This window comes from Bactrocera oleae, chromosome 2 (assembly GCF_042242935.1).
Source record: "Bactrocera oleae isolate idBacOlea1 chromosome 2, idBacOlea1, whole genome shotgun sequence".
Taxonomy (NCBI): Eukaryota; Metazoa; Arthropoda; class Insecta; order Diptera; family Tephritidae; genus Bactrocera; species Bactrocera oleae.
The window spans coordinates 17,118,103-17,140,252 of NC_091536.1; the positions used below are offsets into that span (position 1 = coordinate 17,118,103).

Below are 22,150 nucleotides of genomic sequence, written 5' to 3' on the forward strand. Positions count from 1 at the left end.
GACTTGAATTAATATATAATTTTTTAACTATGACATAAGGCCTAATCACTGCTCGAAACCAAGCAGTTACAAAAAGGTTATTGGCGTATGTGTTAGAGGATAAATTAGAACAAGAGACCAACGTAATTGCACAGCTGGTGGAGATCATTCGATTCAGCATCATTCTGTAACTTTGGGCAAATACAAGACAGCTATTAATATAATATGCCCCCAATCATCACAAAATTTTGTTAAGATCAAAATATATCGTACAAGAAATATCAGCTGACTATGCAATTGGAATAATTGCTTGAATGCTTGAAAAATCAAAAAAAAAAAAAAAAATAATTCAACAGTTTCAGTATATTTACGTAGTCACTTCTAAACAAGGTACTCTGAAATTTGGCCATAAAATAGTTTACTTCGTCAAGGTTTGGGGAGTATCGAATCGAACAAATCATACCATGTGCTCAAACAAACGGGCAGCACTTGAGGTGCAACCCTGCGCTAACATGTCTTCGGACGCATACGCAGTAATGTTATGATTATTTTTTAGTGGAGACATTTTTTTTTTCGGGTTAAAAAATGTTGCTGTAACTCTTTATTGTAGGTTTCTATAAATTACTCTGAGTGATTTCAAGTGTTAAGATTTAGAAATACAAAAAAATAAAAGAAGTTTGTATTTCCATTAATCATATAACCATTAACAATAGTAAAATTGATCTAAAATATGCAAAAGAAAACTTAGTAGCATTGAAACTAGCGGTTATACCACTTAAATGAGATATCCGATTACTCACTTGCACGAATTCAACACCATAAATTTGTTGCTGTGTTACATGTAATTTTTTGGACAAGAGAGCAGAAGCGAGCAAAGAAATCACGAATCGAAGACAACTATTATATATTTATATATGAAGGTTTCTTAGGGATCACACCAAATTACAATACAGACCGAATGCTTGTTGTTGTGAATTATTTTATTTATTTAACATTTCAATTTTCATTATTTTATTATGTAGGGCACACATAAGTTGAATATTGCAAAATTTCATAATTTCAGTTCGTTTGGCGACAGCCAATGCAGATTTTAAATAATACATTCGTCCAACGCTTACACTCTTTAAGTCACGTATAAGTTTATGAAATTTTGTAGCATTTTTAAGGTTAGGTTTGAAGGATGGAAATGACCGATAAAAACGTTAACTTTGACTACTCCGCAGCTATAATAGCCGTCACAGGTGCAAGTTTTCAATGTAAGAATTAAGATATCGTATCGGATAATAATTTAGATAATGATTTATGTCAAATTTTGTGAAAATACCTTGACTAATAAAATAATTTTCCATACAAGGACTTGAGTTTGATCGGTCAGTTTGTATGGCAGCTATAAGCTATAGTGCTTCGATCGGAAAATTTTTTTTTTGGAGTTCGGACCGATGCCTTAGCGAAATAGTCGTGCTAAATTTCCTGAATATTCTTGGCCAAATAAACAAGTTCTCCATACAAGAACTCGATTGTGATCGTTCAGTTTGAATGGCAGCTATATGCTGTAGTGTCGCATATACATGCAGACGGTCATGGCTAAAACGACTCAGCTCGTCATGCTGATCATTTACATATATTTTTAATAGGGTCTTCCTGCTGTGTGTTACAAAATTCATTGCATTCTAATACTGTTTTGAGTATACAAATATGTTTATTAAGATTATTATTGAAAACTCCAACGTCCTTCTTTTTACTCAAACAAAATTTTAGGTTATTAATATTGTGTGCTTTTCAGTAAATTTAGATATCTGCGAAGAGAGTTTGCTTTTTTTCGTGTGACCCAGTAAACTGAGCAGTGCAAGTCAGCAATGTGTTTAGCAGCATAATTGAGCTGTAATTTGCATTAGAAACGAGTTTTGAGGAAATTACAGAACGGGCTCTCACTGTAGATACTTATAGACAGCCTTAAACATATGCAATGCCAACTGTTCGTTTATTTGCGCGATTTGGAAATGCTGCTACACACGCGATTATCTAATTATTTTTTCTGAATGCTAGAAAAGCATGAATTTGAAAGTTCAACTTTCAATTCGAATGCAAACAAGCAAATAAATGCAAGTAGATCTATCATTAATGTAATTTAAGACGGCGATGCAGACTTTCCTACATATGCACAACTTATGCGTGCTCGCCGATCTACAGCAAAGATCTGAACTATAGACAGCATTGAAAAGAAAGAAGCAAGAAGAATACAAAATATAACAAAAACAATAAGATATCAACAATAAAAGAAAAGTAAGCAGTGAGTGCGGGAAAAGTCCAATTTACTCCATTTGTTGTAGTAAATATATATACACCTATGTATATTATGTAGGTACATACTGCAATGTACATACATACATATATCAGCAGCACATAATGAGTTTGACGTTGAGAAGCGGTTAGAAACAATACAAGCGTGCATTCGCCTCACTATGTGCCTCATAGTGAAACTGTGTAAAGGCGGGGGAGCGTGTCGAAAATTATATAGCCGGCTAAGTAACGTCGGACTGACGTGTCTTTTGGCGGTGTTGCTCTTGCTAAAAAACCTTCAAAGTGAAACTAGTTCAAAAGTTCAATGTAACAAAGCCGCGCCACTGTCCGTCGCTGAGTGTGCGCGGTGGTTCAATTGCGCAGCTGTTGCTGTCGTTTCGTACGCTTTGTTTCAGCTGTTTTCCATTTGGTGTATCGCCTTCTATACCAGCTAATGTTGTATATAGTTCTATAGTCGTTTTATTTAATTTGCATTTTCACAACAACAACAACGACGACGAAGTAAAAACTTGCATAAAGCATAGGAAATGTAAAGGCAATTGCCACATAGCCAGCTGAGTTAACGAACATTGATGTCGACGGCGTTGTTGTTGCTGCCACAAAAATATACGATGCAGTGCTGGCATGCAGTTCAGCTGCAATATGATCGCTGCAGCACGTTGTGGCAAGCAAGAATGCGGCAAGTACGGCATGTACGAGTGAAATGCAAGTCACTGACGGAAAGCTGCTGCGAGTTTTGAGAAATCAAAAGGGCGTAAATAATTTTACCTCTACCATTGTTGTTGTGTGTTGTGCGTAGTAGACTTAGCATGTTAAAAAATTAGCAGGAAATCATAATGGATTTAAAAAATTATATAAGTGAGTGAGTCTTCTAGAGATTGTAAGGCGCACAGTGTTGTTCGTTTAGCTGTCAGTGACGTACGAAATGCTTTGAAAATTAGGTAAGAAAAGCAGCCAGGTGGTCGGTCATAAGTTTTGATATAAGTCAAGGGTTTTGTGAAAGCTTTGAACCTATTAAAATTATTGTTATTACACCCTGAACACGGTATATCAAGTTTACCACGACGTTTGTAACTCCCAGAAGGAGTCGTGGGAGACCCTATAAAAATATATATATAAATGATCAGCATGACAAGCTGAGTCGATTTAGCCAACGCCGCCTGTCCGTCTTCTTGAGATATCGATCTGAAATTTTGCGCACGTTCTTTACTCTCCAACAAGCTGCTGCTTTGTCGGAATAGCCGATGTCGGACCAATATAGCATATAGCGCCATACAAACTGAACGATCAAAATCCAGTGCTTGTATGGAAAGTTTTTTCATTTGATGAGATATCTACAAAAAATTTGGCATATATATATTGCACTATTTTGTGTAACACTTTTTCTCTGTTGTCTATCATGAGCTAAAATAATGTTCTTTTCAAACACAATTTATGCACAAATCAGCGTTATTAACGCCGTTAAAAAAGAGCCGATATCTCGCTTAATATATTTTTGAGCTTGCTCTGTCTCATATGTATATTATGTATATGTTATATATGTATATACTTTTGTCTTCATTATAGCAGACCTCTCTCACAACTTATTGCCACATATTTATTGATCAGCGCAAATCGCTTCGCTGTAAATTCAAAACCTCTTCTCGCTGGCAGTAAGCCTGAGTAATAGCACACTTTCGCTGCATATCGGATTTGTTAGCGGAGTATTATATAAATATGTCTCAAAAGTTAGAGAAAACAATATTTGTAAATGTTGCATGTACTTCTGTGTATTCAACTATGTTAACCGCATAAACACATACGTATGTAAATAGTTTGTGGTAATACACAAACACATATATAATTTATATATTGATATGTGATTGTTAACTCAAATTTCTACCGCAATGACAATAGCAAACAGTAAATTGCAGGACAAGCTTTGTGCACATGAAGGTGCACCTTTCCTCATACATACATATCTACATACAGACAAATATTTGCATGGCAAGTTAGGTTCGAGAGGAGCTGCACAAACAATAAAAGCGCCAACTACGAACTTACGTGGCAAAAAGCTAAAATTTCAACCGCAAAAAAAGTTGAAGAAATGTCATAACTGATTGCCTTTACCTGCAACCACAGAAGTACAGCATTTCCCTATGATCGACCATCGTAGATTTGTCAGTCAGTCGCTGGTTTTAAGAGCAGCTACGCTACAGCTTAGCAGTTAGAGAACAATACCGGACACACACTCACGCATGCACATACACATGCACACACAAGCATATGTTGCCGTCTAGAAATCGAATGTCATTTTGTGTTGCAAAACTAGCCCGAATAACTGGTGCGACGCACACACCGCACCTGCTGCCCACGTAACAGTGTAAACTTTTAATAAAAACAAACAACAAAAACAAAATAAACTGCACTTGCCAGATCTGTTTGGGTGTGTAAACTACATGTATACTCGACTTTATTCACATATAAACACATGCGCTTTGTTATACATACTGCCATAGCAGCTTATGCCCTCAATAGCATGCAACGTTGTTGTTGCAATTGCCTTGTATTATTGTAAAGTAAGTATCTGTTTATTGCCATTGCGAAGGAAGCTCAGCCACAGCGCACAGCATGTAGGTAAATGCGGTTACGGAAGCCTTGGATTTGCGGTTTATCAATTCGCAGTATGGCAATGTAGTATACGAAGTTGCCTGTATCTACAATACAACGGTACTTGCTGTGGTACTCGAATATTATGCGGTTTGCTGCAATTGTTGGCAAATCGTCGAATCAGTAACTGACGCGCGATTGTTGCTGTGACTATAACCACAAGTATAGATTTGTGACTTCCTGAAGTCAGTGGAGGGTACTTTGTTTTCCTCAGGTTTAGTGCAATAACATAGCGATCGCTTTAGTGTGATGCCAATATAAACATAAAAAATACAGATAAAATTTGCTTTAATATATTATTGAAGGGTCTTACAGAAAAAATATAACATTTAACAAATCTATTCAAGACCAAAAAAAAAAAATCTAGTAAAGCCATTTTAATTTAGCTTCATTTCTTAAGAATTAAAGTGGCTAATTTCCATGTCAAAAATTTTTTGGTATCAAGAAAATCACTAGAAATTCTTTGAGGTCATCACGTTATGGAAAACGCCAACTATCGAACATTTTACAATCAAGAATTTATAATTGAGATAGAGCGGGTAGAGACCATCATAATTGTTATGTCATGACATAAACATCGCATTATTTTGTTATAAGATCAAAACAAAAATGCCAAAGATATACGAACAATGGGGACCCTAGCGTCTGCAGAGAATACAATTGAATTTCAAACTTTTTTGCTAAAGGAAAGTAGTTTAAATTTTTGATAAAACCGCGAAAAGCAATGTTGAGCCAATCGGGGAGTAAATTTGTAAGCCATGAAACAATTTGGCATGAAAGCATAAGCGTTAATGTATCGGTGTAACAGACAAATGCTTGGAGTTATTGAAACAAATTTAAACGAGATTCGAGATTCGATCTTTAAGAGAACTTCTAAATAAATGAAGGAGTAAAAACATTCATTGATCGAAGCTGAAATAAAAAATGCTTTAACTGTTAGCCAATAGCATTTTGCTAATACATTACTGCGTCGATTACCACATCTAAAGGGTGTTTTTTAAGACATGCGGTTTTCAAAAAGAAATTAATCTGATATAATTTATTGTTATAAACAAGAATTTAACTAAAATATAAAAATAGGGGTTTGCGATTGTGTTTTAAAAATGATTTCGGGCAAGTGACGGCGCGCCTTCCTCGAATAAATTTCCTGCCTCAGCCAATTTTCAACCAGTGTTTGCAACAATCAGCGCCCTATTTCAGCAAAACGCGCTGAATATTCTCTTCCAAGACGTCAATTGTCTCGAGCATATCTGCGTAGATAAGCGACTTTACAAAACCCCACCAAAAATAGTGCAGCGAGCGGTGTTAAAGCGCATGACCTCGGAGGGCACGACGCGAGATAATGCGCTCACCAAAAGTTTCCTTCAATAACTGAATTTTTTTTTTGGCTGTATGGCATTAAACGCCGTCGTGTTGGAGCCAAAGGTCTTCCGCATCAACATGCTTTATTTTAGGCAGGAAAAAGTCATTAATCATGGCTAATATCCGTCTCACTTAGTCTTCTGGTCCACCGAAGGTATAATTCGCGAGATGTTCTAGCCTCAGTCTTGCAAAAGCCGGACAGTGGAGGAAAAGTGCCTGGATGTTTCCACCTCACCCTGCTCCATACAACTTTGACAGCTAGCATCGGGTAAAATTTTTTAACCGTATCGCATAAATGACAAGTACACAGTGTCGAGTGAGAACCCCATGATAGCGGCGCGATGATCTCTTGCGTTCTACTCTATGCCTGTCACCTGCTAAATGCATACGGTCTGAGAGCAAGACGATAGATCTAAAAGTATTTTTTTTTATGATGACAACCAACATGCGGATGAGATTTTGTTCACCAAAAAACACCATTGAAGAAGTAACATCTTCGCATGAAACTTAAACCCAAAAACAACGTTAAGCTTTTAGTCACACCGCCTTTAATTATCCTTCTTGTCTCTCAACCATTTCACAACCTTCCAAACAAACAACAATTGCATAAGCTAACGAAATGCACTGATTTTCAGTAAAATCCTGTCTATTAATCTGCCGTATAGTTGGGAGACGCGTACAGCTGCTTTTGACAAATCACTCAAATTAGTCCCCTCATTTCGCGTTTGCACACCTTCGAACCATAACGGACATAACCAACTATCCAACCAAGCGCTGCACAGACATATCAATCAACAGAAATAACTGATTACGAGTTGTGCGCCTCTGCACTCGACGCTTCTCGTATGCGCCTGAGTCTCCGAGAGCGCCGCCCCTCGACAATTAAAAGCACATTCAACATGACAGAAATGAAAGGAACTATGAGCCGCGTGTTGACAAATCCCACTTTGATGGCGTGGAAGATGTGAGCCACATTTCAGCAGTGGCACAACGGGCAGGCTAACGAGCAATTTGCGCCTGCGTGCCAGGGCCAACGCGTTGGATCACTTAGCAAACCCCTTTTGATGTACACCAAACATACGCACATACATACATAAGTACAAGTGTTACATGCGTTGCCTACTGCATGCCACATGGTAAACGCCACATGCCACATGCCAGTGTGTATGCTGCTACGTAGCCTAGCTGCTGAATTGTCCTAAGTTGCTGCTGTGGCATTTAGGCGCAGCAACACATGACGCCTCATTGATTTTGGTCATGCAAGTGACAGACGTGTCCAACCAGTGATGAAATCATTGTGCGTTAGTATATGCGCGGCTGTATGTGTGTCCGCATGTACAAAGGCGCTAAGTTGCTCATGTTACGCATTGTTGCAACAACATGAAAATTAGCTTAGTGCGCCAGCTCCGTGGTTGACAGTCTAGCAGTAGCAGCTGCTGCGGCAAGGGACGATGAAAACAGTGTGTGTGCGTGCGCGTGCGGCAATATTTGTTGCCAACAAGCAGTACGACACATGCAACACGACGCAAAGCAAATGCGTACGACTCTTGTTGCTGCCACCAACCGCTACAGCCACAGGCAGCCTATGTATCTAGCGGTGCGACGGCAACATACGTTGTGGGAATACAAGCGGCAGCTAAATAAATTTGCCAACAATGCCGCGGTTTTGATAGCAACTCACGTCGCTGGCTGCAGCCTTTTTGCTGCTGTATCCCGTGTGTTTCTTTTTTTCGTTTGCTCGTTTGGTCGGTTGCAGCCATTCGATCACTCCGCGCACGGTTAGTTGTTGTGGTTAGGACGCTGCCACGTTTCTCAATTTAATTTTCTACTCGGCTTTGGCGTTTTCCATTTTGTTGGTGCGGAAGGCGACAGCGATTTCGTTGGGCGTAGCCGCCGTAGGGAACTCCGCCGAACATGCTGTATGCATACGCGCGTAGGTAAACAACAACAACAAACAAAAAATTAATTGTTGTTGTAACGCATATATTTGTAATTTGTTTGGCGGACATAAGCGCCGTTGTTAGTGTTCTCGCATTTTTTTATTAAGTATGCTAACATAAGTAACATAGTTTATGCACATGAATATAAATGTTTGTACATACATATGTACACGCACGCATTTGTTGTTTTAATAGCTTTGTTTTTGTTAATGGAAATTGTTGTCGAGGCGCACCTTGTCGCAGGCCACTTGGGAAATATGCAATGTCGTTTGCCTTGAAACCCTTATGTTGCTATTGTAGTAGTTGTTTTTGTTGTTGTTATTTTGTACGCACGTGTACCCGCATTTCCATTTTTTTTTGTGTAATTTTTAATCTAAATAATTTACATATCACATTCCAGCTGAATGTTAAACCGCAGAAGTATATATGCGTTGGTATGTGTGTCTGTGTGAACGTGTGTGTGCGCTTTTAGTACCTGTGCGCCATTGTGACACAATAAATGTGCTTTGAGACTCTATAACCCACCACCCTTCAGCCATTAAGCCAACAGTTGGTTTTTGGCCAAATTGGCTTTGGTGCAACAATTGCAGCAGTGAGTGATTCCGTTACGTGTTTTCCCCCTTATACAAGTAAAATTCATTAAATATTCTGTGCATTTAATGAAATGTTTAGTTTTTGTGGTAGCAAACATTGTTTTAATATTCATTAGTTACATACATTTGTAACAAGTGTTTAACATATACTCGTAAATTTAATACAACGGTGTAAAATGAGAAATTGTTTAACCAAAGGATCCTCGTGCGACACGAAAGGACATCTGCTTCTTAAACAGAGGTTAGCTGTGGATATTCTATATTGAAAAATGTTTAATGCAGAGTAGTTTTAATCTAACTCACTTAGCAATGAAGACCTTAAAAAATTTTAAAGATAAAAAATATCCGAAGCATTTAAGCTAAAATCTCACACTTCAGAAATTTAAAAGAAAGAAAAGAGCATAAGGTATATAACATAAATACCAAGTGAAGTGAGTTAGCAAATAATTCAACGTAAAAGCTATTTTATAAGTTATGGCAAGTCTATGCACATACAACAAATGCAATGCGTGTTTCGAAAATCGAATAGATGGCGCTACAGTCAAAATATTCTCAGTAGTATATTAACTACCAGATTTCTATTAGAACTGGATCATATTTTATTGAAACGAAATTAAACTGAAGCTTATCAGCAATCATATCAGTAATCATATTGCATCTGAAACTGGGTAGGTAGGTAGAGTGGATGTCCACCACCGGACTAAAATCACCCCACTCCATTACGTCCGTTTGGAACCACCCTGTGTTCTTAATTAAGTTCATCAGTACAAAATCTTTTGTCTGTGCAAGCTCCGAGAAGTCGTCAAGAAACCCTCGCCGAATAGTTGCGACTCTTTTCCTATGGAAAGCCTTGCATTCGCATAGAAGATGTTCTATAATCTCTTCTTCTTCTTATACCTTCTGATAGTTTCGATCTGAAAATAAAAACTGAGCTTTTATAGACAAAGCTCAATATTTGTTCGAAACTTACAGGAAGTGTCAAAAACTCAATATTTTCATTATAGAATTTTCTCTAGTCCCCAGAATTTTTGTTAATGTATTAGTATTGTAATAAAATGTTTTGTAAGCATTTAATTCTGTTGCGAAATACCATTTAATGCTTTAAACTTTACTGTTAATCGTTTTCGAAAATTCACAAAATTAATCGTAAAAATTAAAATCTTAAGTTATAGTCACACAGAATTCCATTACATCGATTTTTACGCTTTCTTCACATTTTCAAGCTTCGCTTTTGGGTTTTTAGTTGCTCAAATTAAAATTATACGCTTTATATTTGCACATAATTCATCTTTGTAGACTTATTTTTTGGTATAAAAGATTAATTAATCTTCGCTGAAAACAATTAAAGCTTTAAACACTTTTTTCCCATGCGCCGCTTTCTTTTCATTCTATGACCATTACAAATCTTTTCTTTTTCGACTATCACTCATAGTGGCAACCGCTTACACACGCCGCACGACGTCTCGGTTAGTGTGTGTGTGAGTGTGTGGAAAAGAAATTAAATATACATTTATATGTTTGTGAGTGTTTGTTGAAGCGATCTTTTGAGCTGGACATAGTTTTTACAGCGACCGACATGGCTCAACGTGATAAATGAAGCGCGATTCGTGTACGAAGCAATGGAAAAAAACTATTTTTTTCTCTGAAGAGAATATGGCAGTAATACTAGAATATTTTTATCAAAGAAGAAACGATTGAAAATACCACTTTTCACACTTTAGCTGCAGAAATAGTTAAGGCTTACTTGCCTTCTATGGATATAATGCCACAGACTTATGGGTTAAGGCCACTCACAAAGCGATGGAGGCACCACTCGACTGGGAATTAAATAAGAGAAGTGTGTAAAATCGACTAGTAGCAGAAAAAGAAACGATTGTGAAGTTAATTTTTCTTTATTGTTTTTGTTGTTTTTGCATTTGGAGAGGTCATTGGTGCGTATGTAATTTCTACGCGTCTTTGAGTCGATCATCAGCATGAAGAAATCACAGTCAAAAGTCGGCGATATACACACACTTTTACTATCTATGTTTATATGAACTTCTTTTAGCTTTGAAGCTCGCATAAAAGAAGAAGAAGAACGCCGTAAAAGTAGCGTAAAACAACAACGAAAGTTTGTGCACCAGACACAGCAACACTTTCTTCTCATGACTTTTAATGACGATTCTGGGTTGCGTTCTTCGCGCCATATACAAAACTAACTACAAATACACTGATACTACTTGAGCACATTAGGTCGCGCATATATATTCATTTGAATGCTAATAGTTGTTTGTGCTACCAGCTTCCCAGCAACGAGTCAGTAAATCAAAGGTACTCCCCAGTTGAGTTTTCATTTCACTAGTATCGAGCTATCCGCATCTGTGTGTATAACATGGTTGCTTTTCGCTTAACAATCGCACATACGAGTACAATCGAACACCCGTTCACGCCTCCACCCATCCATACTTTTGCTGAACAAAATTTCCTCACTTTTTGGAAAGAAATTTATTTTCGTTTCTTTATTTGTGACCAGCTGATTGGCCTCTTAAAACATTCCCCCACATGGCTTCAGCTAGGTGACTATAATGTTTGGCAACAGCGAACGAACTTCTTCGTTGTTGTTCTATTTTCATTACGGCTACATAGTTTGGAAGTGTTTACTTTTTGGTCTGCCGCAGTCAATTGGGACTTGGCGAAGAAGTTGTTTGGCGGAGTGCTAAAACTTAAGGAGCAGCGATTAATCTTCACTAATTTAAAAGTTTTTAATGCTGTAAGAATATACTTGTATGTACATAAGTGTGTGGCACTGAAGTTTATTTGTGTGCAGTACTTTGATTTTTCACAGTTTGCAAATGAGTGGGTTATTTGTTAAATGTGTGCTGGTTAAGCGATCAACGAGAGGGTGGGCAATTTTATAACATGTATTTGTAGCTTTTTCTGAGTTATGTTTTTGACGGGAACAAAAACCTATCTAAAAGTAAACCAAAAAATTCAAAAAAATGTGTTTATAATAATATAACTACTTTACATACATTCGCATGAGCTTCCAATGGCTTGCAAAGATTAAGTCAATATTTATGAGCATATTCTGTGTTTAATGTCATTAGTTTTTCTAACAAGTACAAAAAACAGATACAATGTTAGAAGAAAGTTTTTAAATACTCGGTTTTGTAATAAATTTGTTATGATTACACTCCAGTTTCTTTTCTGCAGATTTAATGTTTAATCGGAAACTTTTGATGCTCATATAATGACTTTTACTGTATGTGAGAGAAAGACTTAGAGAGTAAGAAAGAACCAATGAGAGTCTATATTTTTTAATTCCAAAATTTTGAGTTAAAGATTATATTTTAATTTTTTAAATAATTTTTTAAAAAGGGATGTTGGAATTAAAAATTGAAAATTTTAAACTTTATTTTTTAATTTGAATGAAGTACGCAAACGCGAATCTATTTTTTCTTTTTAATCCATAGCGGAGTAAAATATTTTTTTTTGTGTTTTAAAACCGAATTCGGGATTACAAAATAAAAAAAGATGCTAATTCAATTATGTTTTTGATGCTCTGCTCAGAATTCATAAAAAAACAAATCAATCGCTTTACGTTTAAAGAACCCTGAAAAATATTGCATCATTTCCAAAGTCAATGCAGAAGCAGTACGATTATCGGAAAATCTAAGCATAATTTTTTGCTAATTTAAATTAACAACTCGATGAATCTATCATACACATCTAGTGATCTGAAACCCCGTAGCGGTTTGTTTATGGTCAGAGAATATTACCTAATGAGCTAGGGTGGAGTTTGGGACATGGATATGTGTCGTAAAAAAGCCGATATTTTGGACACAATGCAATCAGCACTCAAAGAGAACTATTTATGAAGCAGAGCCAGAAAATCCCACCAAACAAGAAAGCCACAAGGGTTTTTTTTAAATAGTATATCAATAAAAAGTGTGGCTCAACAATACAAGTTCTAGAACTAACAGCATTTTTTCTATTTAATACTGAACTTTATTACGATGTTTTAAATTTCAAATAAATACTTACATTTAGACACTTAAAGCGATTTACTTTAATTCGAAAAAAATGTACTCCGCAAAAATTATTCAAATCGATCGACTTGACCACAACATCGAGTGAGTACTCACCTGAAAAGAAAAAGAGAACCAACATAAATATGGTTTATTAAATTTGCATGAACAACGTTTGAAGTTGATTCGTAAGCATCAATAAAACATTGAATCAATTTGTAATATCTTCAACCGTAACCCAAATTTAAAATCAAGTCTAAAATTCGTTCATTGAGCATATAAAAACACATACAAATTCAATAAACCGAAACGATTTGCAATTGTGCCGAACTTTGAAATTCAATTACTGCTAGCAATTTCCAAAGATGCTTTAACTGTGCTGTGTGCCAGCAGCAGGCGTACAATCAAAGAAATTGCTAGGGTGGGTTGGAACTAAAATCTCGGCTGTAGAATGTGCCTGCATTGGCGGTCAATAGAATTGGTAACATACAAATACTAGCCACAATAACAATGCTTTATACTCGTAGCTTTGTTTTGGCAATGCTGCCACTTCGCCATCTCAACCAATATTGGAGGAAAAACTTAGCTAAGGCCTGGCTGTGTGAACACAAGAGTAGGAAATGGTATTGGGTGTTGCTAAATGTAGCTCATTTACATGTATGCATGTGCTTTGTAAATGTATTGTTTGCGTGAAAGATTTGAAAGTTGATTATCTTGGCTCAGAATTTACCAAACTCACCGCAAAAACCGGAGCACAGACAAATGTATAAACAATAAAGTGACTGGCAGCGCGCATAGATGGACTAACGAGCGAACAACGGTCTGATTCACCAACCAACCGACCCACCACCCAGCCATTCATTCAACGGCAGCGGCTAACCATGCGACTGCAAGCAAAAACTTTTGAGCAACTAATTCTTGAATAAATGAAGATGTTGTTTGGAGCATGAAAGGACGGACAGACTGGTTTTGCATGGTGGTTAAATTGTATGGCGTGGAGGGAAAATGAAAGAGAAAAGCAGAAAAAAGCATTGGCAAGTGGTGGCCGAAGAGTTTTGCGTCTGCATGTGCCGGTAGAACACTTAATTTTTGCTGATTTCATGCAGACAATCGTTAGTTGTGCAAATAGAATAAAATAGAGGAGGCACGTCAGCATGAAAACCAAGCAAATAAGATAGTAATACATAACTTTTTGTTTTCAGAATTATGATATTGATTCGAAATAATAATAATAATAATAATAAAATATGGAAATAAAAAATTAAACTATTTTTTACACCTAAGCGACATAAAACTTCTCAAGAGATATAAATTTAATAATCTGAATTTCTGATAGAATTAAAAAGCAGCTGAGCTACTCAAAGCGTTTCGTAAATTAATCGGCTTACAACGAATTATATGTAAGTATAGTAGGTATGTATACGAGACTTAAATAAGAAACTATGTGCTATTATCTGCTCTCCCAATTCAAAACAATAGTAAATTCTCTGTGATAAATAATAAACAGTGCATCAAAAAATAAGGATGACACAACTTTTTAGCAAATGCTCTCACAAACAAACTGTACAAATGAATTTCAGCGATACTGAGACTTCTGTTTAAATTTATGGACGCCTGCCGCCTACAGAGAAACAAGAGAAATGTACATACATATATCGATCCGGAGGTTAGCGAATTTTCGAACTGATTTTAATATTATATCGAGAATAACTGGACAACTGTTTTCAATCAAGTATCTGAGTAATTGTTTAAAAAACTCGTTGTGAGGTGGTGTGACCGAATGGAAAGATATCTCGTTGTAAAACTTACAGTTATCGACTGATTCCAGTCAAATTTGCAAGAACTTTCGATTTTATAAGTACAAGTTATGTCGCTATTACTTGCAACTAGTATCTAAAAGCTTCAACATTCCACTTAAATAATAAATGAGCTGATGAAATTTACATAGATATTATATGTGATAGATAGATAGGAGTGGTTTTGACAGCAGATTTTGTTTATTTTCTCATCACTTTTATAAAATAGCATATGACTACTGTGCACCAAATTTTGTTCAAATCGGTTGAGCGGCTTGACAGATACAATTTTAATACATTTAATAATCGCGCGTTCATTTCGTCTCTCTCTCTCTCTCTCAATGATACTTGTATATAATATGTGTGTATATCGAAAACAACTTGTTCTTTCGTATCATCCAGTGTTGAATCATACACATATTTGGAATAAAACAATCGGATTAAAATAAAAATAGAATGTCTGTTCTATTTCTACGTCACAATGAAAGTTATAAACTTAAATGTAAAGCATTTGTAGCTATTTGAAGAGAGTCAGAATGAACTCTGAATAGAAATTGGTAAGATAACTGATTATTTTGCATATGGCCGAATTGTGCTGGAACATAATAGCCCCATGCTGATTTAAAAATATGACCTATGTGAAGTTTTAACAGTATAATGACCCGAGCCGGCTTACACAAATTTTTATTAACTAAGAAATTAGTTAGAACCTTCAAATGATAAACACAATCGCCAGACTTTATATGTACTGAGAATGTTTTTGGCACGCGATTGTGTCTTCTCGCAGTATATGCGTTAATTACCTATTCGGAAACCAGTTGGAACGCGTTGTCTACTACGATTCGTATAAAGCAAAGCGCATAAATTCTTTGCTAAAGCGATGCGCAAAGCCGTTCGAACAATACTGTCTAATATCTAAACATTTACTGTGTTTGTGAGTAAATACAATTTGAATTTTAATTACAGCATTAACTGGTGGCAACACAGCAATTGTCGCTTTTGTTTTTGTTTTACCGCAATGCAATCGCAACACAACTCACAGCCAACTGGCGGCACTATAGATAAAACTTCTGAAAATCATCTGTTTCGAGAGTGTAAACAATAGACTAAGGCTAATGTGAAGTCAGCAGACACCTGCAGTCGCAGCTGTGCAACAACAACAATAAAAAGTAAGCAACAGCGGTAAGAGAGCGGCCGGTGGTGGCAAATAAACGCGTCATTGCAAAAGCCGCAATTGAGCCGAAAATGTAAGCAAGCCACATACACACACACACACACACACAAAGAGACGAGTGTGCGCAAGCAGACGCGCAAAGCAAAGGCAAACAAGTGAAGTGAATGCAATCGCACAATAAGACAGTAAGACAAGCCGGCACATGTAAGGAATCTTGTCGGCGAACACCGTTGAATACAAGTACAATGTGAAGCCAAAGAATTGTGCAAGTGAAGTGTTTGCAGGCGGCGCGGCAACAGCGAGAACGCATCAAGTATCCTCTATATGCCCTCATGTATAGACGTATATATGTATATGTACATCTGTGAAAGATAAACCGAATGCGGCGCGCGACTCTGCCATTGTTGTGCAGTTACCAAGAGTTGTGGCAACAAAGGAAATGCGTTCACACGCGCTCACACATAAACACACGCACATACACAAAGATGCTGATAAGTGTAGGTTGTGCGAACGAAGTACGTCTGAAGAAAAATTGTAAGGGAAACCGTTTCACAGGCGAACAGGTGAATAATGCATAAATATGTAAATACATACGTGTGTATATGCCATCAAGGTTGCAACAACATAAACAAAAGCCGGCTGTTACGAGGAAATAAGGGATTGCAAGCAAAATACATGAATTCTTATGAGCATAAAGTCAAGAAATGCACCCTTATTTAATGACGCCTATTGAAAGGATGTGTGTATGTGTGTGTGGCACTTGCACACAGGTGCCAGTTGCAGCAATAAAACAAGTGAACTGGCGCATACCAGGAGCGACAGTCATATGGCCGGAAAAAGGCGCCAATGCAATGCAGGCATATAACTTTTCATTGATGGCACATGAAAAGGCATACATACTTGTATAAGGGCTGGTACGAGTATATATAGTAAGTTTCTTAAAATAACGCATTTATGATATATGCATTAGAAGCAGCACATTTATATGCTCTAAAATAAATGCGCTCAAAGAAAAGCATGCCATAAAAATATATGACATCTTTCTATGAGATGAACATAAACGATTGGTGGCCTTTTATGCTTGATAACAACCCGGACCACTTACTTTAAAACTTCTTGTTTACTAAGTTGTTTCAAAGCATACATGGTAAGCTTCACTACAATTTTTTTTTATATATGACCCGCTTAACATCAGTTTAGCACAAGCTCTATAGAATCCGCGCTACGTTAACTTCTTTTTAAATTATTTTTATTCAATTATTATTTATTTAAATAATTCTATTCGTTTTTCTTTTTGATCATATTTCTTATTACAGCGCGTTTTTTTTTTTTGTGGTTTGGCTTTTTTATTTTCTATATTTCTAAGCGATAATTTTCAAATGATTCAGAGTTTACCTTCCTTCAGCCATACCTGGTTGGTACCATTAAGCCTGATTTTTCTCCAAAAAAAAAAACAATACATAGTTCTTTAATTAGGGACTAAAACAGTCATCGCTTGGCATGTTGGATTTGGTTGTTTATGACTTTTGCCTGCTACAAACATTCAAATTATCTATCCGAAGAGCGCGCTGTGATTGGATTGTGGCAACGAAAAGCAGGTAAATTTGACATATAATTTTGTAGAAGAAAACATTGGTGTTAATATTTACTAAAAATATATCCTACCGTCTGACCGCCTGTATATACGCCCCTAACTAGTCCCTCAGTTTTTGAAATATGCTCCTGAAATTTTGCACATTTCCTTTTATCACCAAGAAGCTACCCATTTGCTATCCATATCGGACAACTTTAGCGTATCCATAGCTGCCATACAAATAAAGCGGCGTAACCCACCAGCAACGAGGCTGCGGAATTAATTCCCAGAGAAACCACGATTATATCTGGCGGAGGCGAAACATGGGTGGACGTCGTTAAGAAGAGAAGACCGATCGAAAAAAAAATCAGATCGAGGCCAGACGCCATCATACTTACCAAAAAGGATGGTGTATCATACGCTGAAATTCTCCGCAAAATATAAAGTGACAGCGGATTAGAAGAATTGGGTTCAAGTGTCACATACATTAGGAAAACTTTGAAAGGAGACTTGCTTTTAGAATTAAAGAGTAAAGCAGAAAAGAGAGCAGACTCATTCCAAAGCGCTTTAGAGGGAGTGGTCGGGGAAATGGCCGTGATACAGCCCAAAACTCACAACGTCTCGATTATGTGCAAGGATTTGGATGAGGTAACTACACCCGAAGAGATATGCGAGGCACTACAAAAGGAGTGCGGAATACAAAATTTGGGGAAAATTAATATTAAAAGTATGCGAAAGACCCGAAGCGGAACCCAAATAGCTATCATATGCCTGCGCGCGCAGGATGCCAAGACTGCGCTTAAAGTAGGCAAAATTAAAGTAGGGTGGTCCGTCTGCCGCCTCCGGGAATACTCCCCTATTCCCCGTTGCTATAGGTGCTTTCACCTAGGGCACATGGCACGCAAATGCTGCAACCCAATAGACAGATCGTCTCTATGCACACGTTGTGGAGCCGGTGGACATGTAGCGAAGTCATGCACCAATGATCCTAGTTGCATGTTTTGCAAAGGAGCACACACAGTTTTGAGTACGACTTGCCCCAAGTACCTGGAAATGTTAAAGGCGTTAGGGAAATGAGGATATTACAGCTGAATTTAAACCATTGCGCTGCAGCACAAGATCTGCTCGAACAGACAGTATTTGAAAATAACATTGATGTCGCCTTACTTAGCGAGCAATACTCCCAGCGTTCGGAAAGCACATGGGCCACAGACATATCCGGCAAGGCTGCAATATGGTCTTGTAAAGGTCAACCTTTTATATCTTGTTCCAAAGATCATAACTGTTACACATGGGCAAATATACGTGGCATATACTTTGTTAGCTGCTATGCTCCTCCCAGCATCTCAATCAAAGACTTCGAAGACTTCCTCCTGGAGCTTGCTCTAGAAATCAGAGGCAAATCGCCAGTCATAATCGCAGGCGACTTCAATGCGTGGTCAACTGCTTGGGGTAGCAGGCACACAAACCATCGTGGTCGTTTGCTACTGGAATTCCTAAGTCAAACGAACCTAACTATAATGAACAGCGGAACGCAAAACACCTTTCAAAAAGGAAACAAAGGCTCCATAATCGATCTCATGTTTGCAAACGATGCTCTAAGCAGGCATATTAAGTGGACGGTGTCGGATATATTCACAAATAGTGACCACATGGCTATTATTGCTGATGTTTCGTTTTCCGGAGAGACGGAACCCCGCAGCAAGGGCAGCTGCCAAAAACGAAGCTGGAAACAAAAGGAGTTTGATGCCGACCTTTTTGAGATAGTCTGGAGCTCTGCAACAACACCAGGCGGGGACGCCACCGACTTGGTGTCCGCAGTGCGGAAAGAACTGGTCACAGCATGCGACGCAACTATGCGCAGAACAGTACACCACAACAAACGAAAGCCCGTCTATTGGTGGAATGAAGAAATAGCAACGCTCAGAAAGCTCTGTAATGCAGCTAGACGCCGTCTACAGCGTAACCAAGGCGGGGGAAATTCAAACGCTCTCAGGGAAATTTTTAAAAGACAAAAGAAGCTTCTAAAGTCGGCCATTGCCCGCAGCAAAAGGAACAGTTTTGAAAAGATCTGTGAGGAAGCAAACGTCGACCCCTGGGGTACGGCGTACAAAATATGCATGTCAAAATTCAAGAATAAGACAACACAACCCAAAAGCGCATCTTTTATGAAGAATATCGTGGAAACATTATTCCCTAAACATCATCCGATTACCTATGGTAAACCACGAACCGAAGTTGTAGAGCCACCGCTACTAGTTAGTGAAGAAGAATTATTGGCCATAGCGGGAAAAATTAAAATCAGCAAGGCGCCTGGTATAGACGGCATACCAAATAGAGCCTTAAAGGAAGCCATAAGTTTAAAACCAAATGTGTTCGTAAAAATGTACAATGCATGCTTAAAAGAAGAAATATTCCCCGACCCATGGAAAGTTCAGCGATTGGTTCTACTACCTAAACCAAATCAGCCTCCGGAGGAAGCCTCCTCATATCGACCTCTGTGCATGCTTGACACGATTGGCAAAGTGTTCGAAAGCATAGTAAGAAACCGCTTGGAGTTAGCAATCCAGAAAGCCGGCGGATTATCAGAAAGACAATACGGCTTTATAAAAAAGAGGTCCACTATTGACGCACTAAACGATGTCGTTGGCACCGCGAAATGCGCAGTAAGTGGAAAAAGATGGAAAGGCGGGACTAAAAAATACTGCGCCCTGATCACCCTGGATGTGAAGAATGCCTTCAACTCAGCAAAATGGGCAAACATAATCAAAGCTCTGCATGAGATACGCGCTCCTCAATATCTGGTAAACATTATTACAAGTTATTTTGAAAACAGGCAACTAATATTTGACACTGATGAAGGCATCAAGACCTACACTATTACGAGTGGAGTACCGCAAGGCTCGGTTTTAGGCCCCCTTCTATGGAACGTGATGTATGATGGGGTGCTAAGAATAAACCAACAAGAAGCCGTTAAATTAGTCGCATACGCTGATGATCTTATAGTGGTAGCAGTGTCTAAACATCTTGATGACCTCCGGAGCAAATGCAATGAATGCGTCAATAGTCTGCGGCAATGGTTCTCCTCAAGGAGTTTAGTTCTGGCCGAGCACAAGACCGAAGTCCTGCTAATAAGTACTAGGAAAGTGGAGGAACGAATATCTCTCACCATAGGGGAGTGTGAGATTCAATCACAACTAAAGTATCTGGGAGTAATAATAGACTCTAAGCTTAAATTTAAGGAGCACTTAGAATACACCTCTGGTAAAGCAAGCAAAATCCTCAACGCCTTATCAAGAATGATGGCAAATAAAGGCTGCGTGCGTTCCAGCCGGCGATTTTTACTCGCAAAGGTAATGAGATCGGTTGTATTATATGCGGCCCCAATATGGATCCAGGCGCTAAACGTTAAAGCATATGCCAAACTAATAAACTCAGTGCACCGGCTGTCGGCACTTAGAGTAATCAGTGCTTTCCGAACGATATCCAGCGAGGCTGCGGAAGTAATAGGCAGTATGATGCCCATTGACATCCAGGGTGACGAATTCGCGCGAGTATACGAGTTACCAGAGTCGTCTTTAGAAGCCAAAAGAGCAGAGAGAGTCAAAAGCTTATCAATATGGCAGCAGCGGTGGCAAACCTCACTCAAAGGACGGTGGACCCACAGACTTATACCGGACATCCACCCGTGGATAGACAGACGACATGGGGACCTGGATTTCCACCTTACCCAAATATTAAGCGGACATGGGTGCTTTAGAAGCTACCTGTACAGATTCCATCATGATGTTATTCCGAACTGTCCGATGTGTACAGAGTGCATAGAAGACTCTGAGCATGTATTCTTTTATTGCCCTCGCTTTTCGAGTACAAGGGAAAAACTTAAAACTTCACTCGGTGGTAGTTTTATGGTGGAAAACTTGACGACACTTATGTGTCAGTCCAGTGAGAATTGGAAAGCTGTCAGCGAAGCGGCAGCTTCAATCATGACAAAACTAAGACATATGGAACAGATTAGGCGTTCGTCAGTCCGTACTATAGAGGAGACTTAAATGTCTTATCACTCCCACGAAGTAATACTTAATCAGGTGGTTCCGTGGGAGAGTCTTGAGTTGGGAGTAGGTTAGGTTTAGCGGATTAAAGTTCCGCACTTCGGCTTTCGATGCTTCCCCCTACTTAAAAAAAAAAAAAAAAATAAAAAAAAAAAAAAAAAAAAAAAAAAAAAAAGCTGCCATACAAACTGACCGATCCAACTCAAGTCCTTGTATGGAATCTGCGAATATATTGTTCAGATCGGACATATAGCTGTCATTAGAACAGAGCGATAAAAATATTTATGCTACAAAAATACACCTGTGAAAGATATTATAGCTTCGGTGCAGCCGCAGTTAAATTTTTTTCTTGTTTTGTTTAATCGTTGCTAATGTCATTTCATGACCTTACATTCACAAAAGAAATTCCGCTCTTTCTTTCTTATCTAAGTAACGCTCTTTGGATTAGAGATCTTTCAAATTTCTTTTAACTCTCGTTTGCTTATGCTCCTTTTGCATTATTTTTATAGAAATCTATCAAAGATTGGATAACACTTCCTTTTGAGCACTTATTTGTTATTTTATTTTCAGCATCAGCTAAGAAAAGAAGGCGTACTTTCAGCGTTTCTGCATGAATCGTAGTAATAAAATTTGTGGGCATTGTAACGCTAACATATCAGAATGCGGACTGGTTTTTATTGTTACAGTAACATAGATGGTATTTATTCAACTCTTTCATGCTATG

General features: G+C 38.0%; 1 protein-coding gene across 1 annotated transcript in view; it reads right to left on the reverse strand.

Moving 5' to 3' along the window:
- Positions 1 to 17,862, reverse strand: part of cpo (couch potato) — a 161,423-nt gene extending 143,561 nt beyond the window's left edge. Inside the window, 1 exon segment of the mRNA XM_070113101.1 lies at positions 17,773 to 17,862. Within this exon segment, the coding sequence (XP_069969202.1) occupies positions 17,773 to 17,862 (90 nt within the window).
- Positions 17,863 to 22,150: the final 4,288 nt, after the last annotated feature.